Below are 20,050 nucleotides of genomic sequence, written 5' to 3'. Positions count from 1 at the left end.
GAGGAACAAGGTGAAAGATTTCACCAGGATATTAAAACTATGGAGGACCGCTACCAAGGAAGATGGGATACACACATGATGGCAGATTACTGCTGGAGTTTAAAAAGGGACTGTTCTAAAATACATTCAAGAAAGTCACGAAAAAGAAGCTTCCGTAGTGTTCCGTGACTATAGTTGGTTTGACTGTTATATATAGTCGATGATTTTTTCCTCTATCTTTGTATTTAATATAATAAAATAAAAATATAATTATAATATAGTAATAAAAATTCCATGTTGAGTTTTTTTATTTGATCCACTGATTTAACTTAAAATAGTGTAACGTATATTTCACCAAAATGTTATATCTTAAAAATTTGAGCTCCTAGGCAAAAACTAATGCCATATTTGAATTCAGGGCATCAAATTCATATGAAATCAGCTCCAAATACCCCGGCACCAAAACGGCTGTTGGCCTGTGTTATAGTAATACAATCTAAGAAGCTTTTAAGACAGGTGAAGTATGAAAAATTAATAAATGTAATCATAAATTAACGTTTTAAAACACTATTTGGAAAAGCCCAACAGTGATGTTTGTTAAGCAGACACATTCAATGTTTGCAGTTATTCAGTTAATTGTTATTCGGATAATCAGTGCTATACTGAATAATAAATTTACTAGCTATAACTGACATGTTTAGAGGCCTCTTATTGTGAGACCATAGTCTCTGCCTTACCTGGCTTGTGCCTCAATCTAGCACTGCTTGCACTGAGTGTTTTTGAGGCCTATTAGTGGAATGTTAATAAATGTATCACACATTCCAGTAGAGACTATAAATTTTGATGCTAGCCAAAAACCTGAACAGGCTATAGAATTTTATTGGCCTGAAATCAAATATAATATTCTTGTTACCATTTCACTCTAATTCTCAAACCTCAAACTTCTGCTTAGCAGCTGGTATGAATTTCATAACTATGAGTTCATTAATCTTGTATATCTTCCTATGTTTCTTACTGTGGTAATATTGTACTCATAATTTCATGGTGCCAAGTACAGGGAGAATTTTTACTCACTTGATGGGTCCACGGCTCTGCACTTCATGGCGCAACTGCGAGGTGCATGTGAATTTTGCTGATGAATCAGCATGCCTGATGGCCGATAACATTCAGAATGAAGTAGTTACAATTCACAGATCACAGGAGGTGTTGATAATGCTGTCCTCTCTACACGTAGATATTTTTGCAATTTTTTTTTAAACAGATACAGCATTCCTTCTTTCACTTACAGCACACCAGACACCAACTTTCACTGAATGGCTTCAGCAATTGTTTTGCTGTTCTTGCACTAGACTTAAACACTCCAGTCTCTTGAACTAGAAATTTGAGTGATTTTCTAGGTGTATATTCAGGTGTGGCCCCTGTTTCATGTAACTTCTCAGTAAGCACCTGGCACGTATGTTTTTGTTTCTTGTATATTAACAGTCCTATTGTTCTAACTTTATTCACCAAATTGTGAACTGTATGCTGGGAATTATTTCATCATGAAATTTATGTCAGAATTTTCACCAATGTTTTCTAGCAGATCCGTATTTCACATACATGTCATACAGAAATACACATTCCTCCAAAGTATACCGTACCATGACGTGCTACACTGCTCACTAACTGAAACTGAGAACAAGTGGGTAGTGGAGTTTATAACTGCTGCCTACAGCTGACAAATCATAAACAAACTCCTATGAACCATACTGCTCACTGTGAAACATAATGCTCTGAAGTGGTCTACAAGTTAATTACTTCTTTTCATTCCAAATGTTATTGGCTGATTCATCAGCAGAATTTGTGTGCACCTCATGGCAGGCGGTGCACTGGCTGCTGTAAAGTGCAGAGCTTTGAACTCGTCAAATGAGTAAAAATTCCCCTGTATTTATGATAGGCATTTCTGAAACTTCAACTGGATATTGATACCATGCGTATCTATAAATTTGCAGTTAACATTCAGTTGCCATAAACATATCTTTTCCAGTCTCATGTTTTTTCCATTTGTTAAACTTTAACCTCCATCAAGAAGTGAAAAATACATAAATAAACTGAATACATATTTCTGTTTATCATATGAATGAATGACTCATGAAATCCAGCAGGAATATGAAGAGTAATAACCAAGCTGGCTAGCCTGGAGATAACATTGTAGACTTGTATTTGGGAGGTGCATAGTTTGAATCTCAGCTGAGAGACTATCTTGACTGGGGTTTTCTCAGACCCTTCATGAAAATTCCCAGATAATACCTTGATTAGGTCACAACTGCTTGCTTCCCAGTCCTTTCCAATTCATCATTCATCTGATGCTTTATAGTCTTGATGCTGAAAGGGTTAAATAACTCGCCAAAAAAAAAAAAAAGGGACACCATGTCTTGAAAAGTGGAGAAATAGCAAATGGAGAAATTTTTAGAGGAAGAGGAGTTTGAAACTTGTTAGATGAAAAGCTGTTACAGCAGTTTGTCCATGCAAAAAGAAGGTGATGGAATAAGAAAAGAAGTGCATCAGAATTCAAATTTAAGGGAACAATGGCTGTATAATGAATAGGGACCGGATTTTTATACCCTAATAATCCCTTAAATATGTGTGCATTTATGCATGAAAAACTTCTAAAATATGCACAAATATTAAAATTGATTTTACATTATTTTAAGACGAACAAATCAATATTTAAGTTCATTTTATGTAATCACTGAATGATTCACTTGCAATAACAAACTATACTTAAATACAAATCGTGCAACAAAGCCAACATATTTCATTACAAATTTAAAAAACCAATGGTACTCACATTTAGCTCTCCGAACTTTCAACTTCCCTTCCGTTGCATTTCACCATTACTAAATGTTTTAGGTTTTCCATAGTTAGTCACCTCCTGTTGTCTCGTAAGATGTCCTTATAGCGGGAAAAACTTCTTTCCACCTCACAGGAACTTAGGGGCGTATGTAGAAAAGCCGATATTTGCTCCACTGTTAGTGATTTTTTACTTGGAAGTTCAGTATGTTTACTGGCCAAAATGTCTGCAATTTCACGAATTTGTTCATATCCTGGATTTTTTTAAAGAATGCTGTGTAGTTTTTCCTTTACTACTTCAACTCTTCAAGGAACCAAATTCAATTTGGAAACGGTGGTTTTGAACACACTTAACGACTGATACAAAGTAGTATTGCTATTGCTTGCCTCCAGTGAGGAAATGGTGAATGGAAGATGAGAGAAGTGAGCAGATATATATAGGAAAGATTAGTTTCTAGTTCTGCATTTTTTAGTACATCGTGAGCAATTTGAATTGACGCTGCACTTTTGGGATCAAATGTATTCACGACATTCCTAACTGTTTCTAAATATTCAGTATAGTAACTCGCTGCACACAGCCACGTGCTCCAGCGCGTTAAAATTGGTTCTGGCAAAAGTGGAACGCTTGGTGCCACTGCTTTTCTGTATGGCGCTTTAACAAATACCTTCTTCACAGAAGACACCAACTTGTCAACAAGCGGAAAATTTGCACGAATTGTTTCTGCAACACGGTGCAACCCATGGGCAAGGCAAGTCAAATGTGTCATATTTGAAAATATAACTTTAAGAGCAGTACCGGCTTTCATCATATAACTTGCGGCATCAGTCAGAAAGAGCAATATGTGCTCATACTGAATGCCATTCGGCCATAGTAAATTCATGGAATTGATAAAAATTTCAGAAACTGCGGAGCTATTTGTGGTTTCAAATTGCTCTGCCGCATGAAGATATGGTGTAGATTGTTCATTCTTATTAAGGGACCCAACTATACAATTTGCAATAAACCATCCCTCACAATCTTGTGTTTAGTTGATTGATACCCACAAAATTGTCTTGAATCTTATCTCTAATGCTTTCAATTGTAAGATCGTAACACTGCTTCACATAATTTTTGTGCTCAGTAGATTCATCTGGCACTTTGCACTGTGTGTACTTCTCTGTGAAGTTTCTCAGAGTAGGATTGGTTAGTCTCCACAGTGGAATATCTGCCGCTAAAAAGGCTTCGCATAAATCAGAGGAAATCTGTGAAAAACTATTATTAGAAAATTCACTAAGCAATTTTTGAACAGGAGCACTTTTCTTTTTTCACAACCAGCTGTTTTCTCACACGCTGACAGTAAAGAATTTCATTATCCGTACTTATCCTCTCTCCTTTGAACTCCTGCTGATACAGCTGTAATTTAGTTTTCTGACTTACTTTCACCTTCGGCATGACTACAGAAAGCTAAACAAATTTATTTACAGACTAGTCATGACTAATGTGAATGGCCCCCAGCTTCAAATGAAGAAGCATAATGAACCTCATGGAGATTTTGGAAAGAAATAAGTGAAGTCCCTTATTGGTTGAATAGTATTATGTTGATAGCGGCTACATGTGAACGCTTCCGACTAATCTCTTTGGTGGCCACTTTGATGATACCCGGATGAGGCAAGTTATGCGTAGATCGGGGAAGTCCCATCCTGAGTATTGCATCAGAAACATGAATCATGATGAAATGTTGAGTCAGATATGCAACATATTCTAATATGGAAAGGAAAAGTTGTATACACACAACCATGATTGAAAATTTGAACATAAAATTAAGGAATATATTTGATAAACATTTTAAAAAGGTAATGTGCAGTATAAATAGAGATCTTCGTAAATATGATGTATATTCATAAAACAGGGAAAATATGCATTTATGTGCACTATCAAACCATGTCCAAAATTTAAGAACTGAAGTAATTCATACATATATCCAAACGAGCATACTCTCTGGTTGCAAGAAAGAAATATGCATTTGCATTTAAATCTGGTCCCTAGTAATGACCCAGAACAAGGTGGTTCAGCCTGGTATTGGAAGATGTCAGTAACAAAGAAAAGAAATAAAAAAGGAAGAATCATTGTAAAAAAAGAGGAAATAGGAGGAGAAGAGAACATTCGAACCTTGTAGCTAATATTAAAATTGATACTTTTCAGTAAGACATTGTCCTTCATCCTTCAGAGACTGGACTATGCCTCTGGTGTCAGGTAAAAAGCCTAGTCATTTGAGCCCAATTGATAGAACTTGGTCCATATCTCTGGACACCAGAACAAATACAAGGTAGGATATATAAACCAAACAACAAACCATCTGGAGGAGTTTTGAAGTGTTTGGCTTAACTCCTGAAGATAATTTAGGTTGTGTTTGGTTTATATAGCCTGTCTTGCACTGGTTCTGGTGTCCAGAGATAGGGGCTAGCTCTGTTGATTGGCCCGAACTGAATAGGCTTTTTACCTGATGACAGAGACAGAGTCCAGTCTCCAGAATGTGTTTTTTTTTAACAAAAACAGGGCAAAGGATAATGTCCAAAAGAGGTAAATGATACCCTTTATATTGAGAATAAACCCACATGAATGTGTTGTGCCTTACTGAGACAGTACAATCAGAACTGTACAGAGTGGTAAATGTTGCCAGCCACATATGTAAATTCCAGTTGAAAGGTTATTTTGTATTACAGGTTTAATTTGTCATCATTGCAAATAATCATGGAAGGCACTAGAAAATTGCAGCACTACAGCTTTACAGATGTATGATAACATCTGTAAAATTGAGAAATTGCACATTCTGCAAGATTGGTTGAGAGGCAAATGAAACAGTATTGTCTTGCATTGTATAATGAGTTACATATTCCAAACATTTTCATAGTGGTGATGGTAAATTATACAAGTAAACTATTTCACATTTTTTTTTTTGTTTCTGGTTTAATGGTCAATTTGAAGAAGTATAATTTCTTGCACACATTTTTATGTCACGGATTTGTCTGTGAATCTCGTATAGAATATATTCTTTTAAGGGCTCATTGCTGCTGATAACTGTAACTGTTTTAATGCTTTATAATTGAGATGTAAATACTAAAATATATCTCATATGGCATATTTTCTTGTGGTACAATAATGTAACAAAATGTTAAATGTTACATGTATCACTTTTATCCTAAATAATTTTAAAAATGAAAATTACTATTTGCACTCATCACACTGACAAAATTCTATTTTACTCATATTTTTCGAAGTGACTCATTACTTTGACGTGTTGTATTTTAGTGTCCTGTTGAACTGATTTGCATCCATGATACGTATACACTGGCCATCTTGTAGTGCACTCAATTTCACCTGTCACTTCACGACATGTTTCGGCAACATAGTGCCATCATCAGGTGCCCTAATTACGCTAATCTATTGCATTGCTTGCCCTCATATGTCTTCACAACACCATTTAAAAAGTATTTAAAAAGTGCGTATTTGTGAACCATAATAAATTTACACTCACTAAAACTTGTTAAGATTATTCATCTTATGTGTCTTAATTAAAACTTGCATGTGGTTCATTCACTATGAGGTCATTTTTCTTATTTTCTGTGTAAACCGTGTCTTGTGATGTGTGTCGTGAAGTAACAGGTGAAATTGAGTGCACTACAAGACGGCCACTGTATACATATCATGGACTTTGACATTGGTTGTATAAAAAATAGTGTCTCCTGAAGTGTATTCAATTTGTAATTGTTACAGGCTCTAATGTATTTAATGGGAACATACATTTATTTGTAGTTTTGGAAGACGTTTAGTCAACTGTATTATAAAATAGTAGCTTATTACATCATGTGAATAGCTTTTAATCCAGTTTGAACAAGTAACTGAACCTACACTTTCTTTTTAGCTGTTGCTTAATGCTGATTTATAGTTCCCTTTCCTGTAATAATGAATGGGTAATAGGCTTTGTTTCCTGAGGAAAGAAAGATGTGTGGTACATACCTTTGGAATGTTGGAGTCTATCTTGAAAATTTAGGAGTCATGTAACTGGAGTTTGCATTGATAACAGTGGTTACTGTAGGATTCAGACGATGGTGTGTAACACACAGAGATATTGGGTTTTCGGACTTTATCCACCGTCCTGGTTTTAAGATAACAGTGATTGAGGCTAGCTCTTTCTAAGGGACCCAACAGAGTAGGTGTTTTCCCTCACCTGAGGACGGAAACAGAGCCAGTTTCCAAAACGTCGTGTTTTTTCTCAGTTATCTTAAAACCAGGATGATGGATAAAGTCCAAAAACCCAATATTTCTGTTGATTGATAACATAATTTATTTTAATCCCTTGTATTATATTACTTCAGGAGTAGGAGTAGCCACTTTTATTGCTTCCAAACAAACATTACTCAGTGTTCTTAATTGAATATTTGGCATGAAATAATTTCCTACTTATCTTTGCATTAAAACAGCAACAAATCAATGGTTTGTTCCGGCAACAAAGGGAGATATCCCCCCTGGATGTGCAGCTTATGGCTTTGTGGTTGATGGTACCAGGATCCTTGTCTTTGGAGGAATGGTGGAATATGGCAAATATTCAAATGAGCTGTATGAATTACAAGTAAGTTAAAGGAATTCTCTCATAAATTTGCACAGATAAGTGATTGCATCTATTATTCATATCTGTTATATCAGAAGAGTCTCAAATGAGTTTGTGTGTTAACATAAAGACGATATACAGGTTTTAGTTAACGTGAACTTAACATATCAGGGCAGTTGTTTGCATAATATATTCATTTATGAATTTGAAGTACTTGCCAGTGTTCCTGTGATGGAGTCAGGACTCTAATATGAAAAGTTAATGCTGTCAGTGTTATGTTTTGTCACAGGCAAGCCGCTGGGAGTGGAAACGGCTGAAACCTCGGCCTCCTAAACATGGCTCACCACCGTGTCCCCGCCTTGGTCATAGTTTTACATTAATAGGAAACCGAGTTTATTTGTTTGGTGGTTTGGCAAATGATAGTGAAGATCCAAAAAATAACATTCCCAGGTAAATCAGTTTTCATTCTTCATAGTGAGCAGTTGCTGTAATGTTCATATATGACGCATGGTTTCATGGTGACCCCATATATTGCAGGGTGATCCATCTGGGTATGGATAAAGGTAAATATGGAATAAAGGATGTGTTATTAACACATGGGAGTTTGTTGTACAATACTTGCATCTTGTGAGACATCTAAAGATGCTGCTGAGTGAACAGTGGCAAGAAGAAAGTGTCCTGTGACAGCAGGGCAGTAAGAGTGTCACCATGTCTGGTGTGTAAAAAGTCTCCAATTACAATTCCAAAACGAAATGGTATTACCTGTTTGAAGAAATTGATTATATGACTAAACCATATGCCAGTTGATGTACTGTTCAGCCAGCCACAGAAATTGTTCATGCTGCAATGAGTAGGAGTCTGTGTAAGAACCTAAGTTGCCAGCACAGTGGAGAGTTTTTCTGTATCAGATGCGTTGAGCTGAAGCTTTGCACAAACTGGACCATTATGTACATTATGAGCTATGTTGTGTTCATGAGTAGGGACCGAATTTTTATGCCCCAATAATCCCTTAAATATGTATGCATTTATGCATGAAGAACTTCAGAAATATGCACATAAAAATTTATACCAAATATTAAAATTGATTTTACATTATTTTAAGACCAACAAATCAATATTTAAGTTCATTTTATGTAATCACTGAATGATTCACTTGCAATAACAAACTATACTTAAATACAAATCGTGCAACAAAGCCAACATATTTCATTACAAATTTAAAAAACCAATGGTACTCACATTTAGCTCTTCGAACTTTCAACTTCTCTTCCGTTGCATTTCACCATTACTAAATATTTTAGGTTTTCCATAGTTAGTCACCTCCTCTTGTCTCGTAAGATGTCCTTATAGCGGGAAAAACTTCTTTCCACCTCACAGGAACTTAGGGGCGCATGTAGGAAAGCTGATATTTGCTCCACTGTTAGTGATTTTTTGCTTGGCAGTTATGTATGTTTACTGGCTAAAATTTCTTCAATTTCACGAATTTGTTCATATCCTGGATTTTTTTAAAGAATGCTGTGTAGTTTTTCCTTTACTACTTCACCAACTCTTCCAGGAACCGAATTCAATTTGGAAACAGTAGTTTTGAACACACTTAACAACTGATACAAAGTAGTATTGCTATTGCTTGCCTTCAGTGAGGAAATGGTGAATGGAAGATGAGAGAAGTGAGTAGATTTATATAGGAAAGATTAGTTTCTAGTTCTGCATTTTTTAGTACATCATGGGCAATTTGAATTGATGCTGCACTTTTGGAATCAAATGTATTCACAACATTCCTGACTGTTTCTAAATGTTCAGTATAATAACTTGCTGCACACTGCCACGTGCCCCAGCGCGTTAAAATTGGTTCTGGCGGAAGTGGAACGCTCGGTGCTACTGCTTTAAAGGCTTCTTTTCTGTATGGCGCTTTAACAAATACCTTCTTCACAGAAGTCACCAACTTGTCAACAAGCGGAAAATTTGCACGAATTGTTTCTGCAACACGGTGCAACCCATGGGCAAGGCAAGTCAAATGTGTCACATTTGGAAATATAACTTTAAGAGCAGTACCGGCTTTCATCATATAACTTGTGGCATCAGTCAGAAAGAGCAATATGTGCTCATACTGAATGCCATTTGACCATAGTAAATTCATGGAATTGAGAAAAATTTCAGAAACTGCGGAGCTATTTGTGTTTTCAAATTGCTCTACCGCAAGAAGATATGGGGTAGATTGTTCATTCTTATTAAGGGATCCAACTATACAATTTGCAATCCCTCACAATCGTGTGTTTTGTTGATTGATCCCACACAAAATTGTCTTGAATCTTATCTCTAATGCTTTCAATTGTAAGATCATAACACTTCTTCACGTAATTTTTGTGCACAGTAGATTCATCTGGCACTTTCCACTGTGTATACTTCTCTGTGAAGTTTCTTAGAGTAGGATTGGTTAGTTTCCACAGCGGAATATCTGCTGCTAAAAAGGCTTTGCATAAATCAAAGGAAACCTGTGAAAAACTATTATTAGAAAATTCACTAAGCAATTTTTGAACAGGGGCACTTTTTGTGGATTTAATTTTAATATTCTCTTTGTGTATATTAGTGTTCATATGCTGAAGCACTTGAAAGCGTTTTTCACAACCAGCTGTTTTCTCACATGCTCGACAATAAAGAATTTAGTTATCTGTACTTATCATCTCTCCTTCGAACTCCCGCTGATAGAGCTGTAATTTAGTTTTCTGACTTTCACTTTTGGCATGACTACAGAAAGCTAAACAAACTTAACTACAGACTAGTCACTACTAATGTGAATGGCCCCCAGCTTGCATCAGAAACATGAATCATGATGAAATGTTGAGTCAAATGTGCAACATATTCTAATACAGAAAAGAAAACTTGTATACACATGACCATGATTGAAAGTTTGAAAATAAAATTAAAAAATATATATGATAAACATTTTAAAAAGGAAGTATGCAATATAAATAGAGATCTTTGAAAATATGATGCTTATTCATAAAACAGGCAAAATATGCCTGTACGTGCACCATCAAACGATGTCCAAAATTTAAGAAATGAAGTAATTCATACATATATCCAAATGCGCATACTTTCTGGTTGTAAGAAAGAAATATGCATTTGCATTAAAATCTGATCCCTATTCATGAGGGAGCGGGTGTTGAAAGTAAAATTTATGATCTTTGTAGGCTGTGTGTTCAAAATATTAAGTTAATAGTTCCTTTTCACAACGTTATACTTTGTCCGTACTCAAATGGATCAGTCTTTGAAGTGCATAGAGGACATTAACAATGGATTTACTGAAGCTTCTTTCAAATCAATGTGCTAACCATTCAGGAGTATCAGATTTGATGTTCTTACAGTGGCGATTATGAAGATCAGTCTTCTCGGATGTGATACCATATAGCCTTGTAGATAGGTACCAGTGTTGCAGAGGTACCTGCTGCCTCCACACTGGTTCCATTGGCAGGTTCCTCCAAAATACTGATTCATATCTACCAGGAAACCTGTCTTCACATCCCAGAAGGCAGTAATCTGACCATTGCAATGAACTTGATATTATGCCTCAAGGGAGTTAGCCTACTGCTTTGCTCACTGGAAGTGTGTAGTTTACAAAGTTGGATGGCAGAGGTACTTTTTGAGTACAGTTGGGTGTATATACAGTGGTGGATTTTGAAGGACTGCACCTGCGTAAAGGGTGTCACATGCTGTCTTTCTTACTGAAGTTTCACCAGTCTGCAGCATTTAATATCAAGTGGTGCTGGAGTGCAGTGTTTCAATACATACTGCATAATGTTTAAGGTGTGTTTGCTTCTGGGAGGTTAGTAGTGCAGTGTTGCCCAGTAAGAAGTGTCTGATCAGAGGGACAGATAGAAATATCATGCGTTTTCAAACAAGTTGTTAGATGAAACCTGGATTAACTGAAATGATATAAGAAAAAGGTGCTGGAAGATCTCCGCTATTCGTGCTATATGCTCTGCCCATCTCATCCTCCTTGACTTTATCATTCTAATTAAACTTGGCGAAGAGCACAAGTTATGAAGCTCCTCATTATGCAGTATTTTGCAACCTCCAGTCACTTCATCTCTCTTCAGTCCAGATATTCTTCTCAGCTCCTTGTTTTCAAACACCCTTCATCTGTGTTCCTTCCTTAATGTCATAGACCAAATTTCACACCTGTACACAACCACAGGCAAAATTATTGTTGTGTATAATATAATTCTTCTTAGACAGCCAACGAGAAGGCAAGCATCTGGACTGAATGGTATCAAGCATTACCTGAATTCAGTCTCCTCTTAATTTCCTCCTGAATCAAATTTTACTTGTTACTGTCATTCCCAATTATTTGAAGTGTGCCACATTTACAAAGGACCTGTTAGTTACTCAAGAACTTCTCAGCATTTTATGGAACCTAAAGGTTCATTACCATTTTTACATGAGCCCTCCACTTGTCCATCCAAGGCCCTTTGTGACATTTTGTAACAAGCTTATTTTCTACTGTGAGGAGTTGTTAGCTCCATGCTCAACCCTCAATCCGGAAGATCGAACCTTGTCGGCTGTCTGTGACTGCTTATTCAATATATTTGCAGCTACCCTCCATATGTGGAAGCTCTCTTCTCCGTCCGCAGCCTGAGGATGTGCCATGCCATTGTGACTAGGGATCCACCTCACATGGGATAGCCCCACTTAAATTCATTTATTCATCTATACAGGTCTCTAATATCTAATGTTCTTGTTCTTACTGTTCAATGTAAGCTCATTAATTTTGTCTTTTAGATATTCCCTCTTTTTATTCCTGAAGTGCCTATTGGCTTCATGTCTTATATTGTTCAGATTATCCCCATTTATTTGGCTTGGGTCCTGTAACCACTGCAGTTTGGCTTGTTTCCCTTGATCTCATAATTTTGTACATCCTTCATCTAACCATGGCATATGCCTCTTCAATTCCGAAGAAACTGGATGAAATTTTTACATTCTCTAATAGTTTTCCTACCTGTATTAATATGCACCTCAGCATCAAAGTTTTGGCCACATGGATGTAATGTATATGATTTAGGCCCTTCTTCAAAATGTAATGGGGAGGTCCTGATTTTTCATCTTCATTCTTTACTGGTCCTGAATTTTCATCTTCGTTCTTTACTGTCCAGTTCAGTATTTTGCTGGAGTATGTTACAGAAATAAACACTTGTATGTATCATCTGTTTTCATGAACCTGTTATTTATATTGAACATGAGTATTTTTTTTTTAATCATGATATTTTAGAATGTTGCACCTGGTCTTATTTTTATGTGGCAGACCATAGATAACAGATAATGCAGTGCAGATAGAAGAGTGGAATGATTATAGACAGGATACTAGTGTATTATCAGAAATAACAGTGAATAACAAATATAAACCAAATGGTAGATAACTCAAGTGAAGGGACGTGTGTAACCAGACAGAGATGCATGAAGCTATCATGATGACAAATTCATAGCCCAATTAAAATTACGACTCACCAGCACAGATACAGCACAGGCCAACTACCCACGAGAAGATTGAAGTACTTAACCCTTCAGTGATGGGCTCCATACCTGGCTTGCCAGCGGCTTCTGTCACATGCTGCTGGGTTCAGTGCAGGGTACACGTATTGCTGCGCTAAGTTTCAGCTCGTGTTTTGAACCGTTGTTTTCCATGTAAAGTAATTCTTTTGGTATGAAATTAAAGAGGACATTTCAGGCTATCATTTCGTATATTCATTGTCCCACTTTGAACTTCCTGCAGCAATTGTAATACATTTGAATTCTTTGAAAAATTTTTCTACTTCAACACTTGATGTACTTGTTACCATACAAATCTATCCTCGCCTTGAGGAATTCTTATGAACTAAATATGTTAGATCGAGACTGTGTGTTGTCCTGAACGCTGATCGAATGAAAAGTCGATTCTTTTTATGCATGTTGTGAACAGGGCTGCTTCGAGATTGGAATTTGGAAGCACGAGAAAACATGTGGACAGTCTGTGACTTTGAGATGTGATGTTGACTCTAAGAAGTGTGTTATGTCTGCTATGTAGCAAACCATAAACAGTTTGCTATATGAATGGTACTACTGTAATTCCCCTTTGTCCTTTAAATACACATTGTGCCGTCTGGTTTTAGCTGCCAAGGCCAGTCATGAGCAGTGAAGTGATCAGCTGTGTTGTGTCATGACCAGTGGAGGATATTTTACTTCGAACTGAATCAGAACAAAGTTTTATCAGAGTCAGAATTTGACACTGAAAATGGATGGGTGCTTTTCTCGATTCTGTGGTAAATGACAGAAACGAGAAAAGCACGAATGTCCATTGGGAGAATATGCAAAAGTATAAGGGATAAGAAGAACATTTCTGAATGCGATGATAATATGTAGGAATAACGCATGGAAAAGAATAGATTGGTTGTCAATCAGAATTCACTTAATTGAGGGACTGTATGAAATATGCTAATCCTGTAGAACACAAAGGGTTGGGTCGACATTCGTCCAACAAAACAGTGCAGCATCTAAGAGAAAGAAATGTTATAAGCAGGATTCCAATAATGCTGTAGAACACAAAGGGTTGGGTCGACATTCGTCCATCAAAACAGTGCCGCATCAAAGAGAAAGAAATTTTATAAGCAAGATTCCACTAATGCTGTAGAACACAAAGGGTTGGGTCGACATTCGTCCAACAAAACAGTGCCGCATCTAAGAGAAAGAAATTTTATAAGCAAGATTCCACCAACTGCTAAGAAATCAAAACCACAGAAATGGCATGTTGTGTGTCAAATCTATGTACTAGTGTGACGTGGGACCCTGTATGGAATGTTTTCACAAATAACACATCCAGCTGAACTTCTAAGGTAATATGATACTGTGACGTGGACGGCGCAACGCTTGGTAAACCCCCCCCCCCCCCATGCAGTGGTGACGTAACATCATCGGAGCAACTGCTGCTGCTACGGTAACAGGCCAATCAACACTCTGTCCCCCTTCCCCGCAGTGACATAACAGGGAACACCACGGTTACTACGCAGCAATAAACAACTCTTTGCAGTGTTCCACAGCAATGCCTGTAAACATGGCGTTTACGCGACAGTGAAGCGATGTGGGTTTTCCGCTGTCTGACTGAGGGTTTATGAGGGAGACTGGAATGTGTAAACAGTCAGTTTCAATCTAGCAGTCGCCGAGGTGGGTTGTATCGAGTGCATGGAGAAGTAATTGTGATACTGCAGATGGCAGTAGTTGTAAAATTGTAAACTGTGTAAATGTAAGAGCGAATGTGCAATAAATTCGCTATATCCAAGACGCCATGAAATTATTTGTCGTGTGTCTCACACCCATTATCATTCATAATTTTTATAGGCATACTGTGCCAAAAAATAATTTTAAAGCCGTGTGGATCAAGATACTAATTCTATGTACATTTCTGAACGTAGTATGAAAATTAGAAAAACAGAACTCCAGTTTTCCCCAATTTATTACACTTTAAGTTAAATGATGCACTCTCTGATTTAATTATTTAAATATTCTCCGGCACAGAAGTTGAGTAGGAATTTAAATGCCTGCTGGCAGTGAAGGGTTAAGCACAGAAAAAGATAATAAAAGTAAAGGTATCCCTATAGCAGGCTATGGAGGCCCATAGGGTTGTGAGATGTTGAGGTTCCCACATTTTCTAGACATCCGGCACACAGATGGCAATAAGGTTGCCAGCCTTACGTGCTGGTCGTGCTTTACTCCCCAGGAAAATTATTTAATTAATTCCTGGTACTCATTTCTGTTAGAGGCTGAGTCTACCCCAGGGCCATAGTGCAGCTGGAAGGATTAGGTCAATTGAAAAAATCCAATTACCTCATTGGGACTTGAACCCACGACCTTCCAGCTTGTAGCATAGTGCCTCAACCAACTACGCTACCGTGTGCCCCCTTTAGAAACTGATACCAGACAGTAATGTTGGAAAAATCGCTTATGCCATTGTGTGCTGTGTAGGTAGTGATGCTTGAACTCAGGGCTGGGACTCACCAAAGGAGGAGGATAGTGGGAAGGGGATACAGAGGTCACATATGGGAAGGACGGTGTTCCTAAATGGATGGAAACAAATTGGTGTTCACATGAATGCAGCTCATAGGCAGTGCCTTATCAGTGTGCACAGCACAAGAATATCATGAGGAAATATGTTTGGAAGTCAGTTTCAGTAAGTGACAGTGAATCAAAATATGTAAATGATTTCTGAAATAGCAAAAGTGAACCAGTCACTGAAAATGTCACTGGGAAGCCATAACAACACTTGCCAGCTTAACAAAGGATACATAGGATACATGAAATTACTTACATAATCCAGAAGTTGTAGTTTGGTATGTTTTCATATGTAGAATTATATCATGAAAGAATTGAGAGGTTAAGGGTCTGAAAGCATGCATCACATCTGTACAGTAAAAAAGCATAAGTAAAGGTATCCCTGTAACAGGCTGTGAAGGCCCATAGGGTTGTGAGACGTTGAGGGTCCCACATTTTCTGGACAGTCGGCTCAAAGATGGAGGTACGGTTGTCAGCCTTACCCGCCAGTCGTGCTTTACTCCCCAGGAAAATTATTTAACTCCTGGTACTCATTTCTGTTAGAGGCTGAGTCGACCCCAGGGCCATATTGCGGCTGGAAGGATTAGGTCAGTTGAAAAATATCAGTTGACCTTATAGGGACTTGAACCCACAACCATCTGGCTTGTAGCATAGTGCCTCAACCAACTATGCTACTGCATGCCCCTCACATCTGTACACTAATAAACCATATTGTTACATGTATTAGTGACTATAGACAGGATTTGGATTGGATGATTATATTTATAAAACCTTATATAATCAGCTCGTACTTACAGGTAATACAGCGCTGTGGCTGATTTACAAAATTTACAGTTCACTGTTACACACACAGATTCGCTCACAAAGCTGAGAGTTCAGCAGTGTACCTGGCAAGCACATGATTGTCAGCCAAAGCTGTTTCATGGTGGACAGCATCAGTGCTAAATAAGAAGGATCCTTAAGTCACAGTGATGTTTGTTTTCATAATGGTACTGAATACAAGTACTTTATACTCTTGGCCTGTCAAATCATGGACCCTTATATCTGGGTCTGTGGCATGGCTTGATGATGTGACATGACATTTCCTTTATTGGCTGGTGTCACTATGATTCTAATGGACATATTTTTTGTGCTAGTAGTTCACTGCTTATTGCATGTAATCTCAGACAGTGTGAAATGGTGAAAGCCAAGAGGCTAGAAACTTAAAGACAAGAAGCTCTTCTTGTAGATACATTGCTGTTATTCCAGTGGAATATGTTTGATGGATGAATGTGAAGGCAGTGTTCAAATGAGCTGTCAGCTGAAAAGGAGGTCCTTGTCTCGAAGAAAGTTAGGACAAGTTGTTTAGGGTGTATTGTTCTTAGTCCTGTGGCTGGCCCTCTGAAAACCAATTCATAATGAGTTATTTATTTATACAGTAGTAACTATGTATATGAAGATTGTTACAGAAGAATTTGCTATGTTTACTAAAGTCAGCAATTGTTTAAGGTATTTGAATGACCTGTATACACTTGAATTACGAGGTAACAATTCAACTGCATGGGACTTACCACAAACTTATGGTACATCACCTCCACCAAGAGAATCACACACTGGTGTGGCATACACTGACAAAGAAACAGGAAAATCCCGATTGGTGATATATGGTGGCATGAGTGGCTGTCGACTGGGAGACCTTTGGCTTCTTGACTGCGGTAAGTATCTAAGAATATTTATTTTAGTAATGTACCTAGTTATTTTAGGAGCTGGAATAGTGATGGGCTATGGGCTGGACAGCTGGGGTTTGAGTCCTGCCAGGTGGAAGAAATTTTTATGTAATCCACAGCATCCACACTGGCTCTGGGGTCACCCAGCTTCCTGTCCAGTGGGTACTGGGACCTCTTTCTCTGGGGTAAAATAGTTAGGGCATGAAGATGATAACTCACCTCCATCTAGTGTCAAGGTAAAGGACAGTGGATCTTTATCTCCACTCCCCCATATGTCTTCATGGCACGGTGCTTAATTAGATAAGTGCAGGGACAACTTTACCTTGACATTCTGATTTTGTCACCATATGTTAATAAGTCAATGAAATCAAGGAAGATGAGATGGTTGGAGCATGTGGGTAGCATGGGATAGAAGGCAAAGGCATGAAAACTTGATCAGAAAATTTGAAGGGAAGCGGTACCGAGTGTTCATTGGTCAGGCTTATCGGATGTCCCGGGGCTTGCTAGTACGTTGTCTCAGGACTCAACAGGATTCAGTGATAACCTGATTAGTGAGTATTTTTTTTATTGCTAGTGGGGTGTAAAAGAGAGTCTAGGTTAATCTGAACCGAAGAAGCATAAGCCATGGTTTGATGAAGGATGTTCAGAATTATTAGATCAAAGAAAGCAGGCCAAATTGCAATGGTTACAGGCTCCAAGCCAGTTAAATGGGGATAATCTGAACACTATAAGACACGAAACCAGCAGGCATTTCAGGAACAAAAATAGGGAATATTTGAAAGACAGAATTGATGAGCTTGCAATGAACAGTAAGAACAAGAACATTAGAGACCTGTATAGAGGAATAAATGACTTTAAGAGGGGCTACCAGCCTTGCAGTAACTTGGTGAAGGATGAGAATGATGATCTGCCTGCAGATTCCCACAACATTTTGAATAGTTGGAGGAACTACTTCTCTCAGTTATTGAATGTACATAGGGTCAGTGCTGTTAGGCAGACAGAAATCCATACAGCTGAGCTGTTAATACCTGATCCTAGCCCTTTTGAGGTTGAAAGTGCTATTGCAAAATTGAAACGGTATAAATCACCAGGTAGTGATAAATTCCAGGAGAACTTATTCAAGGAGGAGGCGAAATATTATGTTCTAAGATCCACAATCTGATTACTTCTATTTGGCATAAGGAAAAATTGCCTGATCAGTGGAAGGAGTCTAATATTGTACCAGTTCACAAGAAGGATGATAAAACTGACTGTAGTAATTATCAGGGGATATCACTGCTATCAACTTCATATAAAATTTTGTCCAATATTCTTTCAAGGTTAAGTCCATATATAGATGAAATTATTGGGGATGAGGTGGGCAGGTCAGACGAGGAATGTGTATAGGATATTGGTGGGAAAGCCAGAAGGAAGGACACCACAGGGAAGACCAAGGCATAGGTGGGTGAACAATATTAGAATGGATCTTAGAGAGATGAGATGGGATGGTATGGATTGGATAGATCTGGCTCAGGATAGGGACCAGTGGAGGGCTCTTGTGAACACAGTAATGAACCTTCAGGTTCCACAAAATGCTGGGAAATTCTTGAGTAGCTGCAGAATTGGTGGCTCCTCCAGAAGGGCTCAGCTCCCTGAGTAAGTAAGTGGGGTGGGTCTAAGTCCCTTGTACTGTGGCCACTTCTGGCCTATTGTACCAGCCTGAGATGATAGGTGAGGGTGATTGTGGAGCAGTTGGTGGAATGAAGATTGGCAGGGGAAACTGAAGTACTTAAAGAAAACCTGCCCCAGTGCCACTTTGTCCACCACAGATCCCACTTGATCGAACCTGGGTTGCCACGGTGGGAACCCAGTTACTAACCGCTTGAGCTATGGTGCGGCCCTCATTAGTGCGTAAGTCAGAGTTGCACCATGAAGTGTTGCAGAAGCTTCTTTATATAGTGCTTGGTGCTGTGTCTTTATGGCTAATATGAGATACAGTTTAGAATAAAGGGTTTTCATTTATGATTGTTATGTGGGGGAAAAAAGCATACAAATCATACAGGAGAAAATTTTGCCATAAATTTTCTGACACAACATATCCATCTTGAAAGTTTGAACCCACGGAATTCTAATTAACAGAAAAGCATTAAAAAGAAAACATGTTCTAACTGAGGAAACACTTCATGACATGGGTCACTGATTAGAAAATTCTCCTCAAAAATCATTGCGGTGATTATCACAACAAAGTGATGTGTCTGTAGGCTGTGCATGGAGAGCAATTAAACTGTTGTATATTCGGTCATATAAAATTACTGTTGTTCCTGAAATTAAACCTATGGATTATGAAAAGGGTTATCAATTATGTGCATGACAGACTTCTTAATCCTAAGCTGACATTTTTCACAGATGAGGCTAATTTTAATCTCTTGGGATATGTTAACTCACAAAACAGTGGGCACTAGAGTAGTGAAACTCCTCATGCCCTAATTCAGCTTCCCCTTTACGACCAAAATATAGGCGTACGTTGTGCAAGTAGCTCAGACCGTATAATTGGACCGATATTTTATAAACGAACTCATGTTGCTTAATGATACCTTAATGAAACACTCAGTCCATTTTTTGTTAATTGGAACCTGCAGAAGAAAGATTTGATTATTTTATGCAAGACAGCACAACTCCACACACAGCTAAAGAAACTATCCAAGCATTATGCAGTATCTTTGGAGAAGTAAATGGGGAAAGTAGAATTATTAACAAGGGTTTGTGGCCCCCTTGGTCCCCAGATCTAAACCCCTGTGATTTTTATCTTTGGGGAAAACTGAAAAGTGTTGTGTATGCCAACAATCCACATGACCTGGAGACTTTAAACCAGAAAACTCGCAAGGCAGT

General features: G+C 37.9%; 1 protein-coding gene across 2 annotated transcripts in view; it reads left to right on the top strand.

The window, feature by feature from the left end:
- Nucleotides 1-20,050, top strand: part of LOC111869914 (host cell factor) — a 162,496-nt gene that overhangs the window by 14,247 nt on the left and 128,199 nt on the right. For both annotated transcript variants that reach the window (XM_023861804.2, XM_023861795.2), the window contains exons 2-4: nt 7,273-7,421; nt 7,690-7,850; nt 16,965-17,170. In XM_023861804.2, the coding sequence (XP_023717572.1) occupies nt 7,273-7,421; nt 7,690-7,850; nt 16,965-17,170 (516 nt within the window). The remainder of the gene's footprint in view (nt 1-7,272; nt 7,422-7,689; nt 7,851-16,964; nt 17,171-20,050) is intronic.

The sequence above is a fragment of the Cryptotermes secundus genome, unplaced genomic scaffold (assembly GCF_002891405.2).
Source record: "Cryptotermes secundus unplaced genomic scaffold, Csec_1.0 scaffold958, whole genome shotgun sequence".
Lineage (NCBI taxonomy): Eukaryota > Metazoa > Arthropoda > Insecta > Blattodea > Kalotermitidae > Cryptotermes > Cryptotermes secundus.
This window is presented reverse-complemented; position numbering and strand designations above follow the sequence as displayed.